This window comes from Salvelinus alpinus, chromosome 5 (assembly GCF_045679555.1).
Source record: "Salvelinus alpinus chromosome 5, SLU_Salpinus.1, whole genome shotgun sequence".
Taxonomy (NCBI): Eukaryota; Metazoa; Chordata; class Actinopteri; order Salmoniformes; family Salmonidae; genus Salvelinus; species Salvelinus alpinus.
Window position 1 is genome coordinate 73,098,454 of NC_092090.1, and position 23,201 is coordinate 73,121,654.

At 42.8% G+C, this 23,201-nt stretch overlaps 1 protein-coding gene and 1 long non-coding RNA gene across 2 annotated transcripts in view; one reads left to right on the plus strand and one right to left on the minus strand.

Annotated features, from left to right (window-relative positions):
- Nucleotides 1-21,933, minus strand: part of LOC139576744 (smoothelin-like) — an 83,907-nt gene extending 61,974 nt beyond the window's left edge. Inside the window, 1 exon segment of the mRNA XM_071403156.1 lies at nt 21,473-21,933. Coding sequence (XP_071259257.1) covers nt 21,473-21,523 — 51 coding nt within the window. The 5' untranslated portion in view covers nt 21,524-21,933.
- LOC139576747 (uncharacterized) lies at nt 17,123-21,441 on the plus strand. The gene is made up of 3 exons (XR_011675166.1): nt 17,123-17,189; nt 17,299-17,379; nt 21,324-21,441. It is a non-coding gene; the product is annotated as an uncharacterized lncRNA (long non-coding RNA).
- Nucleotides 21,934-23,201: the final 1,268 nt, after the last annotated feature.

The window sequence follows — 23,201 nt, forward strand, 5'->3', positions numbered from 1 at the left end:
CGCATGTAATTTGGAGAAATTTGGAGTGTTGAGCTGGCCGAGGAGAAAATGTGTAAGAGGAGTAGAGACAGAGAGGTTAAGAGAAGAGAAAGGATATAAATGACGGGGAGGGAAGGAGAGGTGGGAGGCAAAATACATTAGTAGTTAATGGTGGGATAGGATGACAGAGGGAGAGAGAGGAATGAAGCAAAAAGAGAGAGTCGGTCATGCCTAAAAATGGGCAGACAAGAGTAGGGTGGGAAAGGTTCAGTCATTCCTCACATTCCTGCTGACTCAGGAGGAGAGAGAAATCAGCTACAGACAGGCACTGGGACAGACAGGCAGACCGACAGACAGGCAGGCAGGCAGACCTACACAGATGACACATGGGCTGGAAGCATGGCCAGAGTAGGAGAGGGTCGAGGGTGCAGAAGGAAGAGGAGTAAATGAAAAACACACTCTCACTTCCACTCTGTTTCTCTCTCACACACTTACACCACAGACAGCTCTCCCTTTCTGCACAATTGAGCTTATTGCTGCATGAATGCCTTAATTTGATTACATGTCCCAATATGCTGCCAAGTTGTTAACCAGGATTTTGTGATCTATTTCTAGTGATTAGAGATGTATTTATACATGTTTCAGATAACAGAGAAAGCACCTGGAGCCTGAGAGAAAAATGAGAGACAAAAGGTGAGAGGTAGTCTAGCTAGAGCATGAATCAAGCACACCAAGTCCTCCACCACACGCTGCCTGTGTGGGAGGAAGGTCATCAAATACTTCCAAATTACATCCATTTCTGTTGATGATCAGTTTTAAAAAACAAGTCCAATATGAAGAAAGCCATAAAAAAACTTTATTAATCCGATGAACAGAGAATGCGATGGACTGCAGATTGACAGTGGTCTGGCTGGCATTACCAGCTGCCCAGATGAATTACCCCAATCCTGCCCAACACAAACAGACAGACAGGGATTAAGATCACAAGGTGGTGGTACAAGATGAAACATAATCCACAACTTGTGATCATCAGGACTTTGACCTTTCCCCCATGCCCACAACACTTTACCAACTAACAGCATCAGGTGGGTTCCAAACAGCCTCCAACTGGCCAGTAAATTGAAAAAGCTTAACCTAACGTCAACGCTGATTGGTCCAGACATGCGGGGGCGAGGATATTACTGTCTGTTGGCAGCAGGCCAATGACTGGGCCGGTACAGGAAGGTTGAGTAATGATAAAGCAAATAAAACACACCTTTCACTTGGGCGTCTGCCAAGAAAAACACAAAATAACTGTTGCAGAACCAGACACGGAAACACACACAGAGTTCTTTGACTTTTGACCCCTAGAGGTGTATAACCCATATACAGGGAACCCACTGTAGTGGAATATGGCAGGAGAGAAGGGAGATTCAAAGAAGGAAAGTATTGAACAGGTCCACAGTTCAGAACCTGCTCCAACGTGCATTTATCAAACTGAACCACTGTTGCTCCCGGATTACCAACCGTCACTTTGGTCAAACCAAACAATACTGATGGAGAAGGCAGCGTTTCCTGAGCCAAGGCCCTATGCTCACAGGACTGAATGTTCTGTAGCCAGTACTGAGCTCTCTGCTGGACCAAGAGCACTCCGCTCTACCGGATTGTTCTGTCCTGAGCACCGTGACACTGGTGGGAAGGAAGGAAGCCAAAATGCTATGTCACAGTTCACGACATCTGGAGGAAATGTGCATGAGTCAAGTACAAGAGATTAGCAATGGGTCACACACAGTAGAAAGCTACAGTAAACATCATTAGAACGTGAGCATGCTGAGTCACAACAGAGAGAGACATGTTATGACACAACCAGTCTCTCAGGAAACTGAACTCTGGCCTTAATGGAGTCTCCTGATTCAGGTGGTTAGGGGTAGGGTTGGGGCACGAAGAGTGATGCGTTAGGAAACAGGACGGAGGGGGGGGTCCCGCAGACAGGAGAGAAGAGGGTGAGGAAGATGGGCAGGAAGCCAATCATGTGATAGCCAGTGGATTCTACCATGCAGCCTCGAAGTCAGGTTATTGAAGTAGCAAACAAATGACATTTCAACACTTTTCATTTCCTCCATCAAACCTCTGAAGTTATGAGCAAAGCTGGGAACCCTGTTTGAATGGCCCACAGGAAACCTGTCAAATGTCTCTGTAAATATACTGTGGTAAACACGAGGATAAAAAAACAGACAATCCTACTTTTTCATAAGAAACCTCGTTAAGGCACGCAGCCCTCTGAGTCAACTTCCTGTAGATTAACAGCACACCAAATAAATAAATCTCCATGGAATTAAAACTCCCAAATTGTCCATAAAGGCATTCAGCTGTAGCTCAATCAATAACGGTCAAATAGAGGGTGATTATGGTGCACCAGAGCCCGCTCATAATGCCCACCAGCTGGGGAAAGGCTCCTGAGGATGCCCAGCACCCAGCCCATGCCAGTCTCTGCCTGCCTGTGGTGAAACACTACAGTAGGGAAAACAAACCAGAGTGTCTACATACCACCACAACGTGTAAGACATAGTCAGGACTGAATGTTCTGTAGTGTTCTACATTTATGTTCAGTGCAGTCTGTGTCTTAACCAAAAGACATATAGCCCTGCTCTGGTCCCTCTCCCTGTAGGCTGACGGCTAGGCAAACAAACCGACAAAGACACAGTGTCTCACTGCTGTGAGTCAGGGCAGAGGAGGACCAGCCACCAGCCTCTCCATGGTACTGAGTGACTCACAATCACACGGCCTGAGCAACGTCATGCTGCTGCTCCACTCCAGTCTCTAGCTACATCACAGCCTACGTCTGGCAGGAATCCCCCTCTCCTCCTCCCACAACGGTCTCAGAGCACAACAGACCCTCAGGCTGTGTCGTTAACCTTTTGACTGACAGCGGGTGTTTGTAAATGAAAAAGTATTTCTCATTTACAGTTCAACTGTTTTTACCTAGATCATTTGACAGGTATATCAAAATGAGTGTTTAGGGTGGGAACCCTGACGGGCAGCCAGCAAGAGCTCAAGTGAATACGGCTGAAAAAAACATTAAAAACAAATGATGAAAAATGTGTGCGGGTGTTTGTGTGTATGGTGGAGGGGGTGTAATAATTTCCAGCACGGGGGTTAGAGTGCAGCCAAAGCAGCAGATCGGATCATTGCTTTAGAATCCAGTGTTAGCCCAGAATCAGTTTGTCCTTATAAGGTCACAGGACACTCGAAGCGAGTCAGAGCCTGAGCAGATTACCAGCTGCCACTGAGGAAGCCAGCCTGGCACAAGCCAAGAGATAGACAGAAACAAACAAACAAACAGAGGAGAGAGTGATCGAGACAACAGAGATAAACAACATATATAACTGGAGGGCCTTGGTGTCCTGCTCTCCAACATCATGTTATTACCTTGGCATCCCTCCACTAGCCATCGACGGTCATAAAAGAGAACAAAGTCCATCATAAAAGACAGGTAAAACCTTGAACCATTCCCTGGTGCCACTAGCAAACAACGCAAGTCATACATACAGTACCACACCCAAAACAAAGGCCTCTAATATGTACCGAAGAATCCAGGGTCAGATTGCACCTCACTATACTGTGCAGCCATTGTCTGGAGAAGGGGAAGACAGAGCAAGAAAGAGAGATGAGATATGAAAGAGGGAGGGAAAACGGATCCTCTTCATGCAGGCCTGTGTTGTCAGGGAAGTTCCACGCAAGCGGGAAATTATCCCACCTCAGAGTTACATGGCAGGACAGTCAGAGGACCAGGCCAGGAGGAACAGTGTCCCTCTTTCCACTCTGGTGAGCATGAATAAAGATATGGTAGATATAGGAATGTGTGTGTGTGTGTGTGTGTGTGTGTGTGTGTGTGTGTGTGTGTGTGTGTGTGTGTGTGTGTGTGTGTGTGTGTGTGTGTGTGTGTGTGTGTGTGTGTCAGAGGAGAGTACAGGATATGAAGGAAAGCCCTACGGGAGAGTAATGACGCACTGAGAGAGGATTGGAGACCTCATGCTATTGTGTGATCTGTAATCGGGCCTGATCATGCTGGGTGTGTTAGAGTCCAAAGTACAGTCACACGTTCTGGTAGTGTTGCATGTGCAGGTAGTCAATCATTAGCGAGGCACATCGACATGAGTGTTGACGTGAGGTCAGTGCCCCCAGCTGCACTGTAGGTTCAGTCCTACAGCGAGGGCATTTTCAAGGGTCCAATGCAACCCTTTCAATAGAAAGTCTACACCCCCTTGAACTGTTTCTTGTGTTACAAAGTGGCATTGAAATATATTACATTGTCATTTATTGCCATTGATCTACACAAAACACTGCATAATGTCAAAGTGAAAAGAAAAAAAAAGAAAAAAAGAATCCAAAATAATTACCTAAAATATAGTTGTTGCATTAGTATTCACCTCCTTTGTTTAGGCAAACCCTAAATTAAAGTATAATTTGGCTTAACAAATCACATAAGTCATATGGACTCACTCAGTGTGAAATAATAGGGATTGTCCCCCATACATGTACATACAACATCTGTAAGGATGTTAGTCAAGTATTGAATTTCAAGCACAGACCAGGGAGCTTTCGAAAGCCTCAAAGAAGAGCAGTGATTGGTAGATGGGTAACAATAACAAATCAGACATTGAATACATCTTTAAGCATGGTCAAGTTAATAATGATGCTGTGGATGATGTATTAAACCACCCAGACACATGATGCAGTAGTCTGTTTGAACTGAGCTACAGGACAGAAAGGTATCCGCTTAGGGAAAACTGAGGATGGATCAACAACATTGTAGTGACTCCACAATAATGACAGAGTGAAAAGAAGACTACAAATATACAGAATAAAAATGTTCCAAAACATGCATGGCAAAACATGCAAGCAACAAGGCGCTAAAGTAATACTGCAAATAAAACATGGCAAAGGAATACACTTTTTGGCCTAAATGCAAAGCCTTATGTTTGGGGCAAATCCAACACATCACTGAGTAACTGTCTCCTTATTTTCAAGCATGGTAGTGGCTGCATCATGGTATGGGTATGCTTGACATCGGCAAAGTTTTTCGGGATGAAAGAAATGGATAGAGCTAAGCACAGGCAAAATCCTATAGGAAAACCTGCTTAAGTGTGCTTTACACCAGTCACTGGGAGAGGAATTCTCCATTCAGCAGGACAATAACCTACAACACAAAGCCAAATCTACACTGGAGTTGCTTACCAAGAAGACAGTGAATGTTCCTAATTAGCCGAGTTACAGTTTTGACTTAAATCTACTTAAACATATAGTATATGGCAAGATATGAAAATTGCTGTTCAGCCATGATCCCCAACACCTTGACAGAGCTTGTAGAATTTTGAAAAGAAAATAGGCAAATATTGCACAATACAGGTGTGCTAATCTCTCATGAGACTTACACAAGAAGACTCTGCTGTAAATGCTGCCAAAGGTGTTTATAACGTTTTGACTCAGGGAGTTATATATACACAAAAGTATGTGGACACCTCTTCAAATGAGTGGATTTGGCTATTTCAGCCACACCCGTTGCTGACAGGTGTATAAAATCGAGCACACAGTAATGCAATCTCCATAGACAAACATTGGCAGTAGAATGGCCTTACAGAAGAGCTCAGTGACTTTCAACATGGCACCATCATAAGATGCCACCTTTTCAACAAGTCAGTTCATCAAATTTCTGCCCTGCTAGAGCTGCCCCGGTCAACTGTAAGTGTTGTTATTGTGAAGTGGAAACATCTAGGAGCAACAACAGCTCAGTCGCAAAGTGGTAGACCACACAAGCTCACAGAATGGGACTGAAGTGCTGAAGTTTGTAGCACGTAACAAGTCTGTCCTCGGTTGCAACACTCACTATCGAGTTGCAAACTGCCTCAGGAAGCAACGTCTGCACAAGAACTGTTCGTCTGGAGCTTCATGAAATGGGTTTCCATGGCCGAGCAGCCGCACACAAGCCTAAGATCAACATGTGCAATGCCACGCGTCGACTGGAGTGCTGTAAAGCTTGCCACCATTGGACTCTGGAGCAGTGGAAATGCGATCTCTGGAGTGATGAAACACGCTTCACTATCTGGCAGTCCGACGGACGAATACCTGCCCCAAGGCATAGTGCCAACTGTAAAGTTTGGTGGAGGAGGAATAATGGTCTGGGTCTGTTTTTCATGGGTCGGACTAGGCCCCTTAGTTCCAGTGAAGGGAAATCTTGACGCTACAGCGTACAATGACATTCTAGACGATTCTGTGCTTCCAAATTTGTGGCAACAGTTTGGGGAAGGCCTTTCCTGTTTCAGCATGACAATGCCCCCATGCACAAAGCGAGGTCCATACAGAAATGGTTTGTCAAGATCGGTGTGGAAAAACTTAACTGGCATGCACAGAGCCCTGACCTCAACCCCATCGAACACCTTTGGGATTAATTGGAATGCCGACTGCTAGCCAGGCCTATGTGCCCGCAGCAATGTTCCAAAATCTCATGGAAAGCCTTCCCAAAAGAGTGGAAGCTGTTATAGCAGCAAAGGAGAGACCAACTGCACATTAATGCCCATGATTTTGGAATGAGATGTTCGACAAGCATTTGTCCACACACTTTGTCATGTAGTGTATATTAGTTAATTTTTTTAATTCATATTCTAATTATAGAATTTGTCTTCCACTTTGACATGAGTATTCTGTGTAGATAGTTGACCAAAAAAAAGACAATTAAATCCATTTTAATACCACTTTGTAACACAAAATGTGAAGAAATCCAAGGGGGGTATAGACTTTCTAAATAATGTATGTCCAATGAAAACATGGTTCACGTGATCTGGACCAACTCTCTAAAAAGGATGGCTCCTTTCACCAGCCTCCTCTGGTGTACAGGCAAACTAAGAGAGTTCAAGGATACACGGTTCTATTCCATGCCATATCCCCATCCCTACAACGCTCAGACATTTTCACATTCACTGTCCTCTCCCTCAGTCTTCTGCACCTCCCTCAGTGATTTCAACCATCTCTTTGTTTTTAAAATAAAATCTTGATATCTCATGTTAATTTTCCTCCCTCAAATATCAAACTAGCATTCATTGTCCAGTCCAATATCCTCTATATATCCTTATCCAATCCAAGTAAAGACATTTCAGACCTGCCTAGTTTGTCTTCGATATCTATTCATCTTCACCGGCGTCAATCTTCTGCCTCCCACTCAAAATCACCATGTTCTCGGTTTCCATTTGCTTTGTTGATATCGTTTTCTTCTAACCATTATCTCCATACCTGATCTTAAACGTATTGTGCAGCACATGAGATGGGAGTTCATGACGACGTGATCTTAAACGTATTGCCAAGTTCACAACTACACGCAGCTTAGAGCAACGTATTAATGTTGTCATCATGGCTTTACATTAGAGGAGTGAACAGGCACAAAAGAAAGGGAAAGGACCCCTCATCTTTGTAAAGAACGTCATTGTACACCATGTCACATTAGCTTTCTAAGCTGGCCTGGTTCTTAACTCTTGCTGACGTTGTCCACTCTAAAGTCCCAGAGCACGGCAACTTGGACCAACTGGAGCATGATGGGTTGCTCTGCATGAATGACTTGTTTGTCGTAATCACGGAGGCAACAGAGGGAAGTACCATGGGATGGAACACAGTGATTGTAGCACACTGGAAGGTTCTAGAACTGGAACATGGTGATCAGCTGGATCCATAAACCCAGTGAGTCCAGCCTCCTCCTCTCCTCCACCGCAACATGGATAGGAGCAGAGAGTGGCAGGCAGACAGAAAAAAAAACACAATCTACAAATCAGCTGTGTTTATTTAGGGAGCGCCACCATTTTAAACACTGTAACAAGGAAAGGAAAATATCAACATCCGCTCGAGGACATCTTTGGTGGATCTCAGGAAATGCCTCTATCCTGAGGGATTCCAGACAGGAAGGCTAAAACCACAGTTATGTGCTTTCACTCTCTCCCTGTCTGTAAATAACTAGCCTGTCTGTCCGGTTTGTTTTTAGTTTTGACGATGGCTTCTTTTGCAAAAGTTTTTTCATGTTAATAAGTTATGCTTGACATTGGTTATGGCAAGTGAGGGTAGAGACCATGACATCACTATGTGTGTGGTGTGTCACAAGGGGTCTGCAAATCCCCATCTTACACCTGGAGATGATCTTTACAGGCCTGTCTGATATACAGCTCCTGGTGGAAGAGAGGAGAGCTGCTAAGGAGCTATAGCCAAAGATGATCCTAGAAGTGATGAAAAGAGATATTGTAATAGAGGACAGGGGAGAGTTCTGCATCCATCATCATTTCCCCCCACAAATGCAATAAGTTTCCAGGCTGGCTGGGCATGGAGTGTCAGGGCTGTCATGGCCAGGCTGAAGGGAGAGGGCAGCTGGGGGACCAGCAGTTACTGACAACGGCTGGCTGAGGGTTGTCACACAGGACTCTAAATATCTGTTGAATGTCCCCACTGGGATCACAACACCTGCTCCATGAATCTGACGCAGGTATTTGCCAGAGGAAGCAGAAGACAGACATTTTTTTCCAAACTCAACACCCCCAAAGCATGAAGTCAGACTGGGAACACTGGGCCAAACCAGCTCCCTATCCATCCGTCTAGGAGAAGAAAATCCCTTATCCAGAGCTTTCCGTTTGACTGGGTGTTGCTGCAGACAAGCAGGGAGCAGCCCCCAAAGCCCTGCCTGCTGCTTCACTTTATAGAGCCAGACCAGACCAGGGCTGAGCCCTGACAGTGGAATATCTCTAAGATCTAGTGCTAACTAACCTATCAATTAGGATTTAAGAGCTTGTCTGACACCCCTCTCTCAAGAGGGATTATACATATGTTTTATTATTACATGCCGTTATGCATTGGCCACTTACAGATGTGGTTCAGGTTAAGAGTCTTGCAGAAGAGACCAGCTGTGTAGAGGTCTCTCTTGCTTTTCAACCTGCAGCTTTCTGGATGTCCTCCCTTTAGTCTGTCAACACTGCACCGAACTGCAGCAAGCATAGTCAGACTGGGAGGCACACATACACACAGATATCCAGAGCACCGAGAGACAGGTAGTGAAAGGGACCAAAGCCTCAATTTATCGCTCAAGCCTGGTCTTTTCCTGTTACCGCTCCAGGAACTGCAGGACAAATGGGTAACAGAACTTATTCTGTTGCCAATATACAAAGAACTTCATGTACACTTATGGTTTTCAAGGAGTCACGATTTACAAATAGAATATTTGAATATCAGTCCAGGGGACTGAATATCATGGTATTTTGTTTCAATTAATACATAAGTCTACAGCACATAGTATATTTAATAAATGAAACTAAACATCCATACTATATTTACTCAAAGCGATTGTTCTTGTATCAAAAACATTGTGCAATACAATGGACTAAAAATAACCCTTACTATAAATATAGCCCATCTCAAAGTTCATTGCATTTTTTCTCACCACTTCTGAGCCAAAAATACTATTTTAAGCACTTGTCAGAGACAGAAATGTCCCATCTTAACAAATAAATATGCTCTGCCTTATCTCGCTGGCTCTGGTTCCAGTGTGTTCTAACGTTATAGTCAGAGCGTATGTACGACACCACCACCACACTGCTGTCAGTCAATGACCTGATACACTGTTGTCAGTTAAGTAGTGGGACAAAGCATTGTGGCTGTCACACACAAGTCCAATGACAACACAGTCATTGGGCATTGTCTGATGTAAGACAGTGGTCACTAGGTAGAGAATACATTTGTTCTACTTGAGAATCGGAATAATAAGAGAGGCGCTCTCTGTCCAACATAAAGTGACTAGTAACGCCTGAGAATGACAACAAGTCCAGTGGAGAATCACGTCTGCCGTCTGAACTCTGCTCACATAATTTACAGCTTTGCTCACTCTGGGTGAGGAAAACACCAGCCATAAAACGTTCTAAACAGCCATAGAGGTCAAAGGTAATTTCAGCTACTAATCAGCAGTTTACTGGGTTGGTGTAAACTAAGACTCGATGGTTTCTGCTCGGACACTACCTGGAATCCTATCCGCGCACGCGTGCGTGTCAGCCTGGAGCTGTGAGAGTATCTGTAAGGCATGCAGCAGCTTGAATCCGGAGCCTACTTGGAAAACACGTGAGTATTAACTACACCATCTTCCCTCAGCCTCTTACAGCCCCTCAGAAGGGAAACCAGGGCAGGGCTGGTTTTCTTGATGCCTCAAAGGTTGGCTTCAGTCAAAAATGAATTTCTATCCTTCCAATGCCAGTGTGCTGTAACCAAAATCTTGGCCTCTGGATGTAACAGACTTACTGCGAAAGACAAACATGAAAACAGAATACCCACTTTTATCTAAAACATATATAAATAAAGACTGACTTTATAATTCTGTGTAATTCTTCCAATTTTCTCTGATGATGGAGCTGGCATTTCCCGAGCAGGCCTCTTGGGACCTGAGGACATGGGACTGGTGTGTGAGTCTCCAAAACAAACCCATTCCTTCTCTCCACTCTTTACCTCCCAAGCCCCTGTCAACACAGAGAAAGGCCCAGAGAGTCATAAACCTCCAGCCCAGGGGTCCCATATATCGCCGGACCTGAACCACACAGTGTAATTACTCTATTTTTAACATGTGAATCTCTCGCTGGAGAGAAATGGTGGGTCACAGAGCCTGCAAGCCCAGTCACAAATCACCATGCAGGACATCCTACACGGCTGACCAGCCCACATGGCGCCTGGGACAGAGAGACCTCATATCAATCATGTCTATCAGAGGGGTGGGGTTAAATGAGGAAGACACATTTCAGATGAATGCATTCAGTTGTACAACTGACTAGGTATCCTCCTTCCCTTTATCCAGTGACGAAAAATGCATCACGGTCACAAAACACAATACAGATTAATACGCTTTTCACGCCACTGAGCAAAACAGAACCGAGCTGCACTGGACTGGCCTGGTTAGGCGTATCCCATAGTTGCTGGATTTATGCTGGCAAGGACAATGTGAAAAGAAAATCTAATAGCCCTGTATTGTAAATCTGGCACTAGAGACACAGAAAGTGCCATCTTAACACCAACATCAGTTCAAAGGGAAAGTTGAGCTCAATGCCCAAGCTTGTACACTATCTTAAGCTAATTAGCCGAACTTCAGAGATAAGATATAAAAGGTTTGTTAACTAAGTGGTCAGATGATCACCTGCACACAGGCTAGAGCACAGAAGGAAGGAGGGAGAGAGTAACCGCTGCAGGGTCAAAGCATCGCAGAGAGGGTGGGAAGGCTGCTTGACGCCAGGGATCTGTCAGACTGTCAATCTCATGTGAGTGAGCAGGTGCGCCCTGCCTCCTGTGCTGGTGTGACAAAGCAGCCCCTGGCAAGAGGGAGGGGATCACAGCACTGATAGTACCCCTGTCTAAAACACCCGTGGGCTGGCCCATCCTACAGGTCTGTCACATTGGCTCACAGCTTAGAGCATAATGACTAATAATCATACACAGCTAGCTAGTAACCAGCTTAACTGAAAAACTGGGTCACTGTTTATTTAATATCATGGGTTATTATATTCCCAGCCGCGTGGAAAGGTTCAAATGAAAAGTTGTCATCAGAAACATCTTTGTTTTGATACGATCAAACGCAACTTCAAATTGCAGCTTATGCAAATTAACATAGAAATGGGTGTATTAGATCTATCATTCTCTTTGGGGTGGCAGGTAGCTCAGTGGTTAGAGTGTTGGTCCAGTAACCGAAAGGTTGCTGGATCGAATCCACGAGCTGACAAGGTAAAACTCTGTCGTTCTGCCCCTGAACAAGGCAGTTAACCCACCGTTCCCTGGTAGGCCATCATTGTAAATAAGAATTTGATCTTAACTGACTTGCCTAGTTAAATAAAGGTTACATTTAAAAAAGAAAGTCTAAGAAGCAGTTGATCTGTTTTATATCCACTATGTCTATGCTTCCCTTTCTTAAGTTTAGTTTTTGTGTTTGTACACCAGCTTCAAACAGCTCAAATTGCAATATTTTGGATTATGAAAAATATTTTTCACAGTGGTTTAAAATGGTACAATGATTCTCTACACTATACTTGCTTGTTTTGGTCACAGAAAACTGAAATTATGTGAACTATTCAAATTTTTGCAACTAGGAAATGGCGGAGCAATTTTTGCATAGTGGATCTTTAAGTTTATCAAGGTCCTGACTTTAGCATTAGCTATCCTGCTACAGAGCTTTTTGGTGCCGGGATGTGCACATCACTCGAAAGTGACACTTGCTTGTAATCAGAAAATGGCTCTATGGGGACTATTGGCGGAAAAAAACATGTCTGTTTCCCAACTTTCTTAAACAGCTTCCTTTTTTCTTTCCTTTGGGGCAGCTAATTATGAAAGATATAGCAATAACAAGTTTAGCGTTTCCCCCCTACTGCTTTCATAAATATTTCAGATCAGCACAAACACTCAGGTCACAAATGAAAAATCGCAAGGAAACCATGTTCATTTATGAGTATTAGGGGACATGTTTTCAAAGGAATCTTGACCCTAGCAATTGTCACTGCTCTGTGACCATGGCCTTCTTTTCTGCATTTCACACTAGACAGATGTAGTTAAGCTCTCAGAATCAGCCTCCAGTAGTTTGGTGTCAAAAAGCCAGAGAGGACACCAACTGATTGTGTGTGTGTTCAAGGAGTCCAACTGAAAAGTTTATTCCTGGTTGCTGTGGAGGGGAACAAATGAGCACTATACCAGCAGGCAGGCAGCTGGCAGTGAACTGAATGCAAGAGTATTCATGAGATAAGTACCGTTAGTGTGTGTGTGTGAGGTTATTCCAAATGTGTTTTTGTATCAACCACACCCCGCACTCCACAGTGCCTGTTGTAAATATAGGCCAATCACAGTTCTACCGTTAAATTCTTGTCAATGGCTTTTTTTACCATCTTCCTGAGTAGCAACATGTTACAAATCCTATGTTTACAAACTGCTACCCTGCTGCTGGAGTCTTTTTAAAAACAGACCTTTGGATGCTGTGGGCCATCTTTTATTGGGAGAGAAAAAAATTCAGCTGAAGAAAAAAAAAAAATCATTTGGCGCCATTCATCCTTCTCTCCAGCAGCAGGGCCAAATCAGATCAGACCTCCATATAACCAACTCAACTGGAGCAATAAGCCCCAGACAGCCTTTTGTTTCCTTTGGAGATGATTCTTCCATGGAAAAAAGTGACACTTAAAACATCAAGCGTCTTTGTAGAGCTCAGGGGGGTCTGGGAGCTCTGCGACCCTTGTTTGTGGTCACAACCAAGATGGGGGGGGGGGGGCAGCGGGAGCCAGGCACCAGTGAAGGCCTAACTCAGCCCCATACATACTGCACTGGGGTCTATTATTATGTGATTATAATGGCCATTATCTGCCTAAATACACCAAATGTATCTACTACACTGAACAAAAACATAAATGCAACAATTTCAAATATTTTACTGAGTTAAAGTTCATATAATGAAATCATTCAAATTGAAATAAATTCACTAGGAATACAGATCTGTCACCAACAGATGCATACCTTAAAGAAAGGTATCACCATTTGCCTCATGCAACATCTCCTTCGCATAGAGTTGATCAGGCTGTTGATTGTGGCCTGTGGAATATTGTCCCACTCCTCTTCAATGTCTGTGCAAAGTTGCTGGATATTGGTGGGAACTGGAACGTACTGGCGCACACGTCATTCTAGAGCATCCCAAACATGCTCAATGGGTGACATGTCTGGTGAGTATGCAGGCCATGGAAGAACTGGGACATTTTCAGCTTCTAGGAATTGTGTACAGATCCTTGCGACATGGGGCTGTGCATTATCATGCTGGAACATAAGGTGATGACAGTGGATGAATGGCATAACAATGGGCCTCAGGATCTCATCACGGTATCTCTGTGCATTCAAATTGCCATCGATAAAATGCAATTGTGTTCGTTGTCCGTAGCTTATGCCCATTCCATAACACCAAAGCCACCATGGGACACTCTGTTCACAACGTTGACATCGGAAAACTGCTCGCCCACACGACGCCCACACGACGTGTGGCCACTGGCATGCTGAAGTGTGCTCTTCATCCATGAAGAGCACACTTCAGCATGCCAGTGGCCATCGGAGGTTAGCATTTGCCCACTGAAGTTGGTTACGACACAGAACTGCAGTCAGGTCAAGACCCTGGTGAGTACGACGAGCACGCAGATGAGCTTCCCTTAGACGGTTTATGACAGTTTGTGCCAAAATTCTTCTGTTTTGCAAGCCCACAGTTTTATCAACTGTCCAGGTGGCTGGTCTCAGATGTTCCAGCAGGTGAAGAAGCCGGATGTGGAGGTCCTGGGCTGGCGTGGTTACACGTGGGGCCGGGTTGAACGTACTGCCAAATTTTCTAAAACAATGTTGGAGGCAGCTTATGGTTGATAAATTAACATTACATTATATGGCAAAAGCTCTGGTGCACATTCCTGAAGTCAGCATGCCAATTCCACACTACCTCAAAACTTGAGACATCTGTGGGATTGTGCTGTGTGACAAAACTGCACATTTTAGTGGCCTTTTATTGTCCCCAGCACAAGGTGCACCTGTGTAATGATCATTCTGTTTAATCAGCTTGTGGATATGCCACACCTGTCAGGTGGATGGGTTATCTTGGCAAAGGAGAAATTCTCACTAACAAACTTGTGCACATTTGAGAGAAATTAACTTTTTGTGCGTATGGAACATTTGTGGGATATTTTATTTCAGCTCATGAAACATGGGACCAGCACTTTACCTGTTGCGTTTAAATTTTTGTTCAGTCGATATTGTATATTCCTTAAGGTATATTTTCCTTCACTGTCAGTCTACTTTTGTTCTACTGGCTCATGGGTTTACATTTGTATAGAAAGGTTCCTCCAATTCCTCCTCTGCTGTGTTGTGATCAACATTTTGTAAACCTCCAATCTTCTTCCCATCCTGGAAAATACATACACCTTTCATTTGGGAAATATAATCAGTCAAGAACAAAGGCGCGGGAAGTGTGGAAGTGCGAAGAGGAAAAACGATTAAAGCTACAGATGTGCATATTCCCGTGCCTAACTATTCCATATATAGTCCATACTGAATTCAGATCATTTTCAAGCTGAGGACATTAAAGAAAGTCATGAGAGGGAATATTACGTTAGTACTGTTTACACTCTGTCAGATTCCTGCCTGTGGTAAAAGTTTGCCCTCTCGAGATTTACGAGGATAAAGTAACACTGTCCCTGCCCAGACAATACCTCCCATCTGATATTTCTGAAGGGGATTCATGAGTCATGGTATCCAGGAAAATATATCAAATAAGCCTCAGCAGGTCAACAAATCATCACACCCCTATCCGCCTCTGCACAAACAGCTTGCATTCCTCTACCAAAATGAGCAATTTTAACAGTGCAAATCATAACGTTATTTTAAGATGGCCTTTTTGCTTTTTCGTGTAGACAGACTGTGTTTGTATCGGAACACCAATTCTTGGGAAAGTGGCCTATAATGATAACAACCCTGAGCATTATTTCTTGCCACAAAAGGAGAACTTGAGCCCCATCTGATAGCTGGCCAGCTAATCAAACTGACCTCAGCTAGGCCAGATGTTAAGTGTTTTACCAGCATAGCAGCATAGAACAGCACTAGACAAGGCAGGGATTCTCTCTTTTTCAGCAGTATCAGATGTCACTGGGGGATTATTACCTGTGACTTAAATACTGATATGACTGATGTAATATTGTGTTCCTCAAATACATGCTGGAAATAGAGCAGTTATACCTTCCTCATTCCAAGGTGTAATGGTCCACAACAACCCTTGAGTGTGGAAGTGTAGAAGTGTGTACAGTAGTTGGTTTTATGGTTGTATGTGTGTGGTTGTATGTGTGTGGGAGATACAGAGAGTAAGAGTGTCTGATAAGGCCCAGGTGCCTAATACATCTCCAATGATCACACACAGACAGGTGTTATGAGGCATAAGACACTAATGTTACGGCAGTTTTCTTAAAGGCCCAATGCAGCGATTTTTATATCAATATCACATATTTTCTGGGAAAAAATGAAGTACTTTACTGTAACAGATTTCCATTTTAAAAAGATTGGCAAAAATGGCTTAGCAAAACACTTTTTCAAGCAAGACATTTGCAAGGAATGTCGGGGTGGTTTGAGTGGGGAGGGGAAAGCTGAAAACTATTGGGAGAGAGGTTTGGAACTCTTTCTTATTGGTCTATTAACCAATTTATCGCATGGTGATGTCACCATGAAAAGCCAGAACTCTCCCCCATGCAAACCTGCTGATACAATCTGTGTAGATTGTATTTTTAACCAGCAATTATCAGCAAATAACACACTTTGACAGTTGGTGTCATCAGCTGTTGTACAATATCATATGAAACACAGGAAACTGAATGCTGACTGCTCTGGGCCTTTAAGTAAACACCATTAAGGCCCGTCTCTCGGTGTCCTGTCCATCAGCATTTCTGTCTGGAAGCTTTTATGACTAAGCCTGTTGAGCAACATTGTCTGTCATGTCACCTCTACCGCAACTGGGATTTTTAAAAAGGTACTGTCTGTTAGTGTTCAGCAAGGCAATACCAATCTGGCTAAAATACTTCTAAATGGGTGTCTAGACTCTAGAACCAGTAGCTCAAACTGCTACAAATACATGCATCCTAAGGGGTCAAGGGGTGCATTGAGGAATGTGTGTGCTCAACATCGATTTGTGGTGGTAAATCAGGGGTGTCAAACTAATTTCACAGAGGGCCGAGTGTCTGCGGGTTAAACAACCCGGGGAGGGGAGTTCCTTACTAATTAATAACCTTAATTCAATCAATCAATCAAGTACAAGGGTGGAGCGAAAACCTGCAAACGCTCGCCCCTCCGTGGAATGAGTTTGACATGCGAGGTAAATAGACAGCTACAAAAACATATGACAATTCTTGGTAAATAGTATGGTCTGCAGCTTATCATGAGGTATTCTAACTTAGGCGAGCAAAAACTCAAGACTTCCTTAACATTAGATTGCGCACCAGCTGTTAACAAAGAGATACACCCCTCCCAGAGGCTTCTGTCCGGTCTAGACAAGGCATGAAAAAAAAACAGGGATGTATATTATCCATGTCCTTGTTCAGCCACAACTCAGAAAAACAGAATATTACAGTTCTTCAGGACCTGTTGACAGGATAGTCTCAAGCAGAGCTCGTCCAGTTAGTCCTCTAATGATGGTACGTTCGCCAATAGAACAGTGGGTAGAGGCAGTTTATTTGCTCGCCAACATAGTCACATCAGGATGCCGGCTCATTTGCATCTCTTGCGCCGTTGTTTCCTCTTTAGAGTCTTGGGTATTAGGGCCTGGTCCGGAATAAGCAGAACGTCCAGAGCTGACGACTCGTAGAAATTGTCATCCAAATCGAGGTTAGTGATCACTGTTCTGATGTCCAGAAGCTGTTTTTGGTCATAGGAAATGATGGCGGGGACATTATGTTCAAAAAAAAAGTAAGGCTCAGCGTAAATTCTTATTTTTTAAATAGAATAAAACGGCTGCTATCCACAGCAGCACCATCTTATACTAGCTAGCCTGCAACGTAACTTCCTGGAGTAGCTAAAACTGTGCATGTTATGTTTCAATTGTCACGTGCACAGTGAAATGTCATTCTTGCTTGCTATTTCTCAACACTGTAATTTATAGTATTATAAAAAATAAAATAAGTAAAGAAGAACAAAAACACAATAAATATAAATAAGAACATGAGAATGTAAGCTAGCTATATACAGGGACAATGCCAATACCATATTTACAATGTGCCGGGATACTGGAGTGGTAGGGTTAAATATGTATGGTCAGAGCAAAAAACAGAGGGTCAATGCAGACCGTGAGTTTAGACATTTTGTTAGCTTTTTAGCAGTCTTGTGGCTTGGGGATAGAAAGCTGTTCAGGAGCCTCTTGGTATCAGGCGGCTCCGGTACCGCTTGCGGAGCAGAGAGAACAGTCTATGGGATTGGGTGGCTGGAGTCAATGAGACGCCAACTAAACCGACTTAATTTGGTTTCAATGCGCTATTGAGTCTTCACATAGCAATAATTGGTGTCACGTGATTGATGGCATTGTCCATTCATATATACTAGGGGTATTCAACTCTTACCCTACGAGGTCCAGATCCTACTGGTTTTCTATTCTACCTGTTAATTAAATTGCACCCACCTGGTGTCCCAAGTCTAAATCAGTCCCTGATTAGAGTGGAACTGGCTTCGAGGTCCAGGGTTGAGTTCGAGGGATACAGTTGAAGTCGGAAGTTTACATACACTTAGGTTGGAGTCATTAAAACTCATTTTTCAACCCCTCGACAAATTTCTTGTGAACAAACTATAGTTTTGGCAAGTCGGTTAGGACATCTACTTTGTGCATGACACAAGTAACTTTTCCAACAATTGTTTACAGACAGATTATTTCACTTATAATTCACTATATTACAATTCCAGTGAGTCAGAAGTTTATGTACCACTAAGTTGACTGTGCCTTTAAATAGCTTGGAAAATTCCAGAAAACTTTGTCATGGCTTTAGAAGTTGCGGTTAGGCTAATTGCCATCATTGTAGTCAATTGGAGGGGTACCTGTGGATGTATTTCAAGGCCTACCTTCCTACTCAGTGCCTCTTTGCTTGACATCATGGGGGGGAAAAAATCAGCCAAGACCTCAGGAAAAACAATTGTAGACCTCCACAAGTCTGGTTCATCCTTGGGAGCAATTTCCAAACGCCTGAAGGTACCACGTTCATCTGTATAAACAATAGTACCCAAGTATAAACAACATGGGACCACGCAGCCATCATACCACTCAGGAAGGAGACTCGTTCTGTCTCCTAGAGATGAACGTACTTTGGTGCGAAAAGTGCAAATCAATCCCAGAACAACAGCAAAGGACCTTGTGAAAATGCTGGAGGAAACAGGTACAAAAGTATCTATATCCACAGTAAAACGAGTCCTATATCGACATAACCTGAAAGGCCGCTCAGCAAGGAAGAAGCCACTGCTCCAAAACTGTCATAAAAAAGCCAGACTACGGTTTGCAACTGCAGATGGGGACACAGACCTTACTTTTTGGAGAAATGTCCTCTGGTCTGATGAAACAAAAATACAACTGTTTGGCTATAATGACCATTGTTATGTTTGGAGGAAACAGGGGGAGGCTTGCAAGCCGAAGAACACCATCCCAACCGTGAAGCACAGGGGTGGCAGCATCATGTGGGGGTGCTTTGCTGCAGGAGGGACTGGTGCACTTCACAAAATAGATGGCGTCATGAGGAAGTAAAATGATGTGGATATATTGAAGCAACATCAAGACATCAGTCAGGAAGTTAAAGCTTGGTCTCAAATGGGTCTTCCAAATGGACAATGAACAAGCATACTTCCAAAGTTGTGGCAAAATGGCTTAAGGACAACAAAGTCAAGGTATTGGAGTGGCCATCACAAAGCCCTTACCTCAATCCTATAAAAAGAATTGTGGGCAGAACTGAAAAAGCATGTGCAAGCAAGGAGGCCTACAAACCTGACTCAGTTACACCAGCTCTGTCAGGAGGAATGGGACAAAATTCACCCAACTTATTGTGGGAAGCTTGTGGAAGGCTACCCGAAACATTTGACCCAAGTTAAACAATTTAAAGGCAATGCTACCAAATACTAACTGAGTGTATGTAAACCTCTGACCCACTGGGAATGTGATGAAAGAAATAAAAGCTGAAACAAATCATTCTCTCTACTATTATTCAGACAATTCACATTTTTTAAATAAAGTGGTGATCCTAACTGACCTAAGACAGGGAATTTTCACTAGGATTAAATGTCAGGAATTGTGAAACTGAGTTTAAATGTATTTGGCTAAGGTGTATGTAAAATTCAAACTTCAACTGTATATAGTCATTGGTGCACACTCCATAGGTAAAGCAGTACAGTCCAATATGAATGTTCAATACATATAATAGGCTGACTGGTTAGCGTGGTGTCAAAGTCCTGCAATAAGAGCTACGACGCTAATACTTGTGTACACTCTTCAGAGTTGTTCTGTGGGTGTCACCGAGTAAGCTGAAACCTATGGAGTGTGAGTCAATGAAACGGAGTAAGGCTGTACAGTGCATAGACGGTGCCTTCAGCAAGTATTCATACCCCTTGACTTATTCCACATTTTGTTGTGTTACAGCGTGAATTCAAAATGGATTAAATATAATTTATCACCCAGCTACACACAATACTCCATAACGAAAGTGAAAACTTGTTTTTAGACATTTTTGTAAATGTATTGCAAATTAAATATACAAATCTCATTTACATAAGTATTCACACCCCTGAGGCAATACATGTTAGACTCACCTTTAGTAGTGATTACAGGTGGAAGTCTTTCTGGCTAAGTCTGTAAGAGCTTTGCACACCTGGATTGTACAATATTTGCACATTATTCTTTTAAAAATGATTCACGCTCTGTCGAGTTGGATGTTGATCATTGCTAGGCAGCCATTTTCAAGTATCGCTGTTGATTGTCAAGACGATTTAAGTCAAAACTGTAACTAGGCCACTCAGAAACTCCAGCCTTGTGTTTTAGGTTCTTCTCCTGCTACTCTGTTTTAAAGTCACCATTGGCTACATGGTGAAATCCCTGAGTGGTTTCCTTACTCTGGGAAGGACGCATGTATCTTTGTAGTGACTGGGTGTATTGTTAACTTCCCCTTGCTCAAAGTGATATTCAAAATCTTTTTTCTCTCTTTTTTTTTACCAATAGGTGCCCTTCTTTGCGAGGCAATGTAAAACCTCCCTTTTCTTTGTGGATTAATCTGTGTTTAAAATGCACTGCTTGACTGAGGGACCTTACAATTTACTGTATTTGTGTGGTACATAGATGAGGTAGTTATTCAAAAATCATGTTAAAACACCATTATTGCACACAGTGTGTCCATGCAACTTGTGACTTACCTAATAAAAATGTTTTCATAATTGCACTTTCATAGTATGGGGGTAGTGTGTGTAGGCCAGTGGCACAAAATCTAAATGTAATCCATTTTAAATTCAGCCTGTAACAACAAAATGTGGAAAAAGTAAACGGGTGTAAATGCTTTCTGACACTGTAATTATTCCCCCAATACAATTATGCAGTCTAATACATCCACAGTGTGACTTCAAAGTCCTGTTTATTGTAAAATGAATTGGATTCCATTTTAAATTATGTAACATTCCAATTTATAATTCTAGTCCAAATACGGCATGATTACACTATTTGTATCCGTTTGCATCACTTAATGCGTGACTTTTATTTTGAAGGCAAATCGCAGATTCCACTATTGTGGCTAATCATTGTGGCTCCCTTTTCATAGGTACTGGGGGAGAACCTGAGATTCCATGCCCAATTATACTCAGGTGTGTAAAAAATTAAAACGTTCATATTAGCCTCTAGTAAAGTGTTATTATATGAGCCGAGGTAGACAAGATAAATAAAGCAGTTTGTATTTCACACCATACTCACCAGATTCCGAAGCGACGGTTCATCCAAAGTTGAATATCTTTCAGCAGACATTTTCAGTCTTTAGGCTACAATGACAGGTGAAAGGTAAAAAGCTCTAACTCAACGACGAACAAAAAGCAGGCTTTTGTTTTGGAAACGTCCTTCAAACAAATAACTGACCTATCAATGTAATAACGTAGACCAGTAGCATAGAAATGCTGGAAACAGTTATATCCCAAAAGAAGATCCAAGTCCGAATTGATGCTCCACCTGCTCGAATCGGAGTTTCTTCAAAGCAACTTTACAAATAATTTATGAGAGTCTGATCACAATGAAAATCCCTGCCTCAAAATAACTTTTGGATTATGTCAATAAAAAAAGATTGGAGTGATTTAGAGATGGAAAACATATTTAAAAACCTCAACTCTATCTGGCTTCCTTCACTTTTCTCTCACTCCTAACATTTTTAGAATAAGCGAACCAGAGTTTGAGGAGTTTGAATACGGAATCCCACTAGATTTGATGTCTACCCCGCCCCTGAAAGACTCATCGACCAATTGAATAACTTATTCAAAACCGCGGCCCTTCGTGGGTAGTCAATATGTATTTATTACAATCAATAAGTAATAAACGTAATTACGTTCTGAAAAAAACTAGGGCTAGAGGACAAAAATATTTAGATAAACAGTATCATTATGTTTCCTTTATTAGATACAATGTATTTAATAAATATTATCTAATAATTTTGAAATCCAATATCTACTAGATATGGTCAATAAAGTAGGCTATAATATATTTGGCTTGGAAAATATTGTTTCGCCTAAACGTGATGGAATCGTTGGCTAGATATCATGTGAACCTCATGAACCTCTTTCGTAAACATTCAGGTGCTGAATGGCAGAAATAGATGAGTAGACTCTGCCCACCAGTGAACAATATGTGAACTACCAGCAGGCAACGCTTAACTTTTGACTTACACTGAACAAAAATATAAACACAATATGTAAAGTGTTGGTCCCATGTTTCATGAGATGAACTAAAATATCCTAGAAATGATCCATATGCACTAAAAGCTAATTTCTCAAATTTCACACACAAATATTTACATCCCTGTTAGTGAGCATTTCTTTGCCAAAATAATCCATCCACTTGACAGGTGTGGCATATCAAGAAGCTGATTAAACAGCACAATGCCTCAGATGTCTAAAGTTGAGGGAGCGTGCAATTGGCTTGCTGACTGTGGAAATGTTCACCAGAGCTGTTGCCTGAGAATAGAATGTTCATTTATCTACCATATGCCGCCTCCGTCATTTTAGGGAATTTAGCACTACGTCCAACCGGCCTCACAACCGCAGACCATGTGTCTGGCATCGTGTGAAAGGGGGATACCTAGTCAGTTGTACAACAATGCCTTCAACTGAAATGTGTCTTCCGCATTTAACCCAACCTCTCAATCAGAGGTGCGGGGAGCTGCCTTAATCGACATCCACATCTTCGGCGCCCGGGGAACAGTGGAATGACTGCCTTGCTCAGGGGCAGAACGACAGCTTTTTGGTTACTGGCCTAACGCTCTAACCACTAGGCTACAGTGCCCATTCGTGTAGGTGGGGTTATGGTATTAGCAGGCATAAGCTACGGACAACGAACACAATTGCATTTTATCAATGTCAATTTGAATGCAGAGAGATACCGTGACGAGATCCTGAGGCCCATTGTCGTGCCATTCATCTGTCATCACCTCATGTTTCAT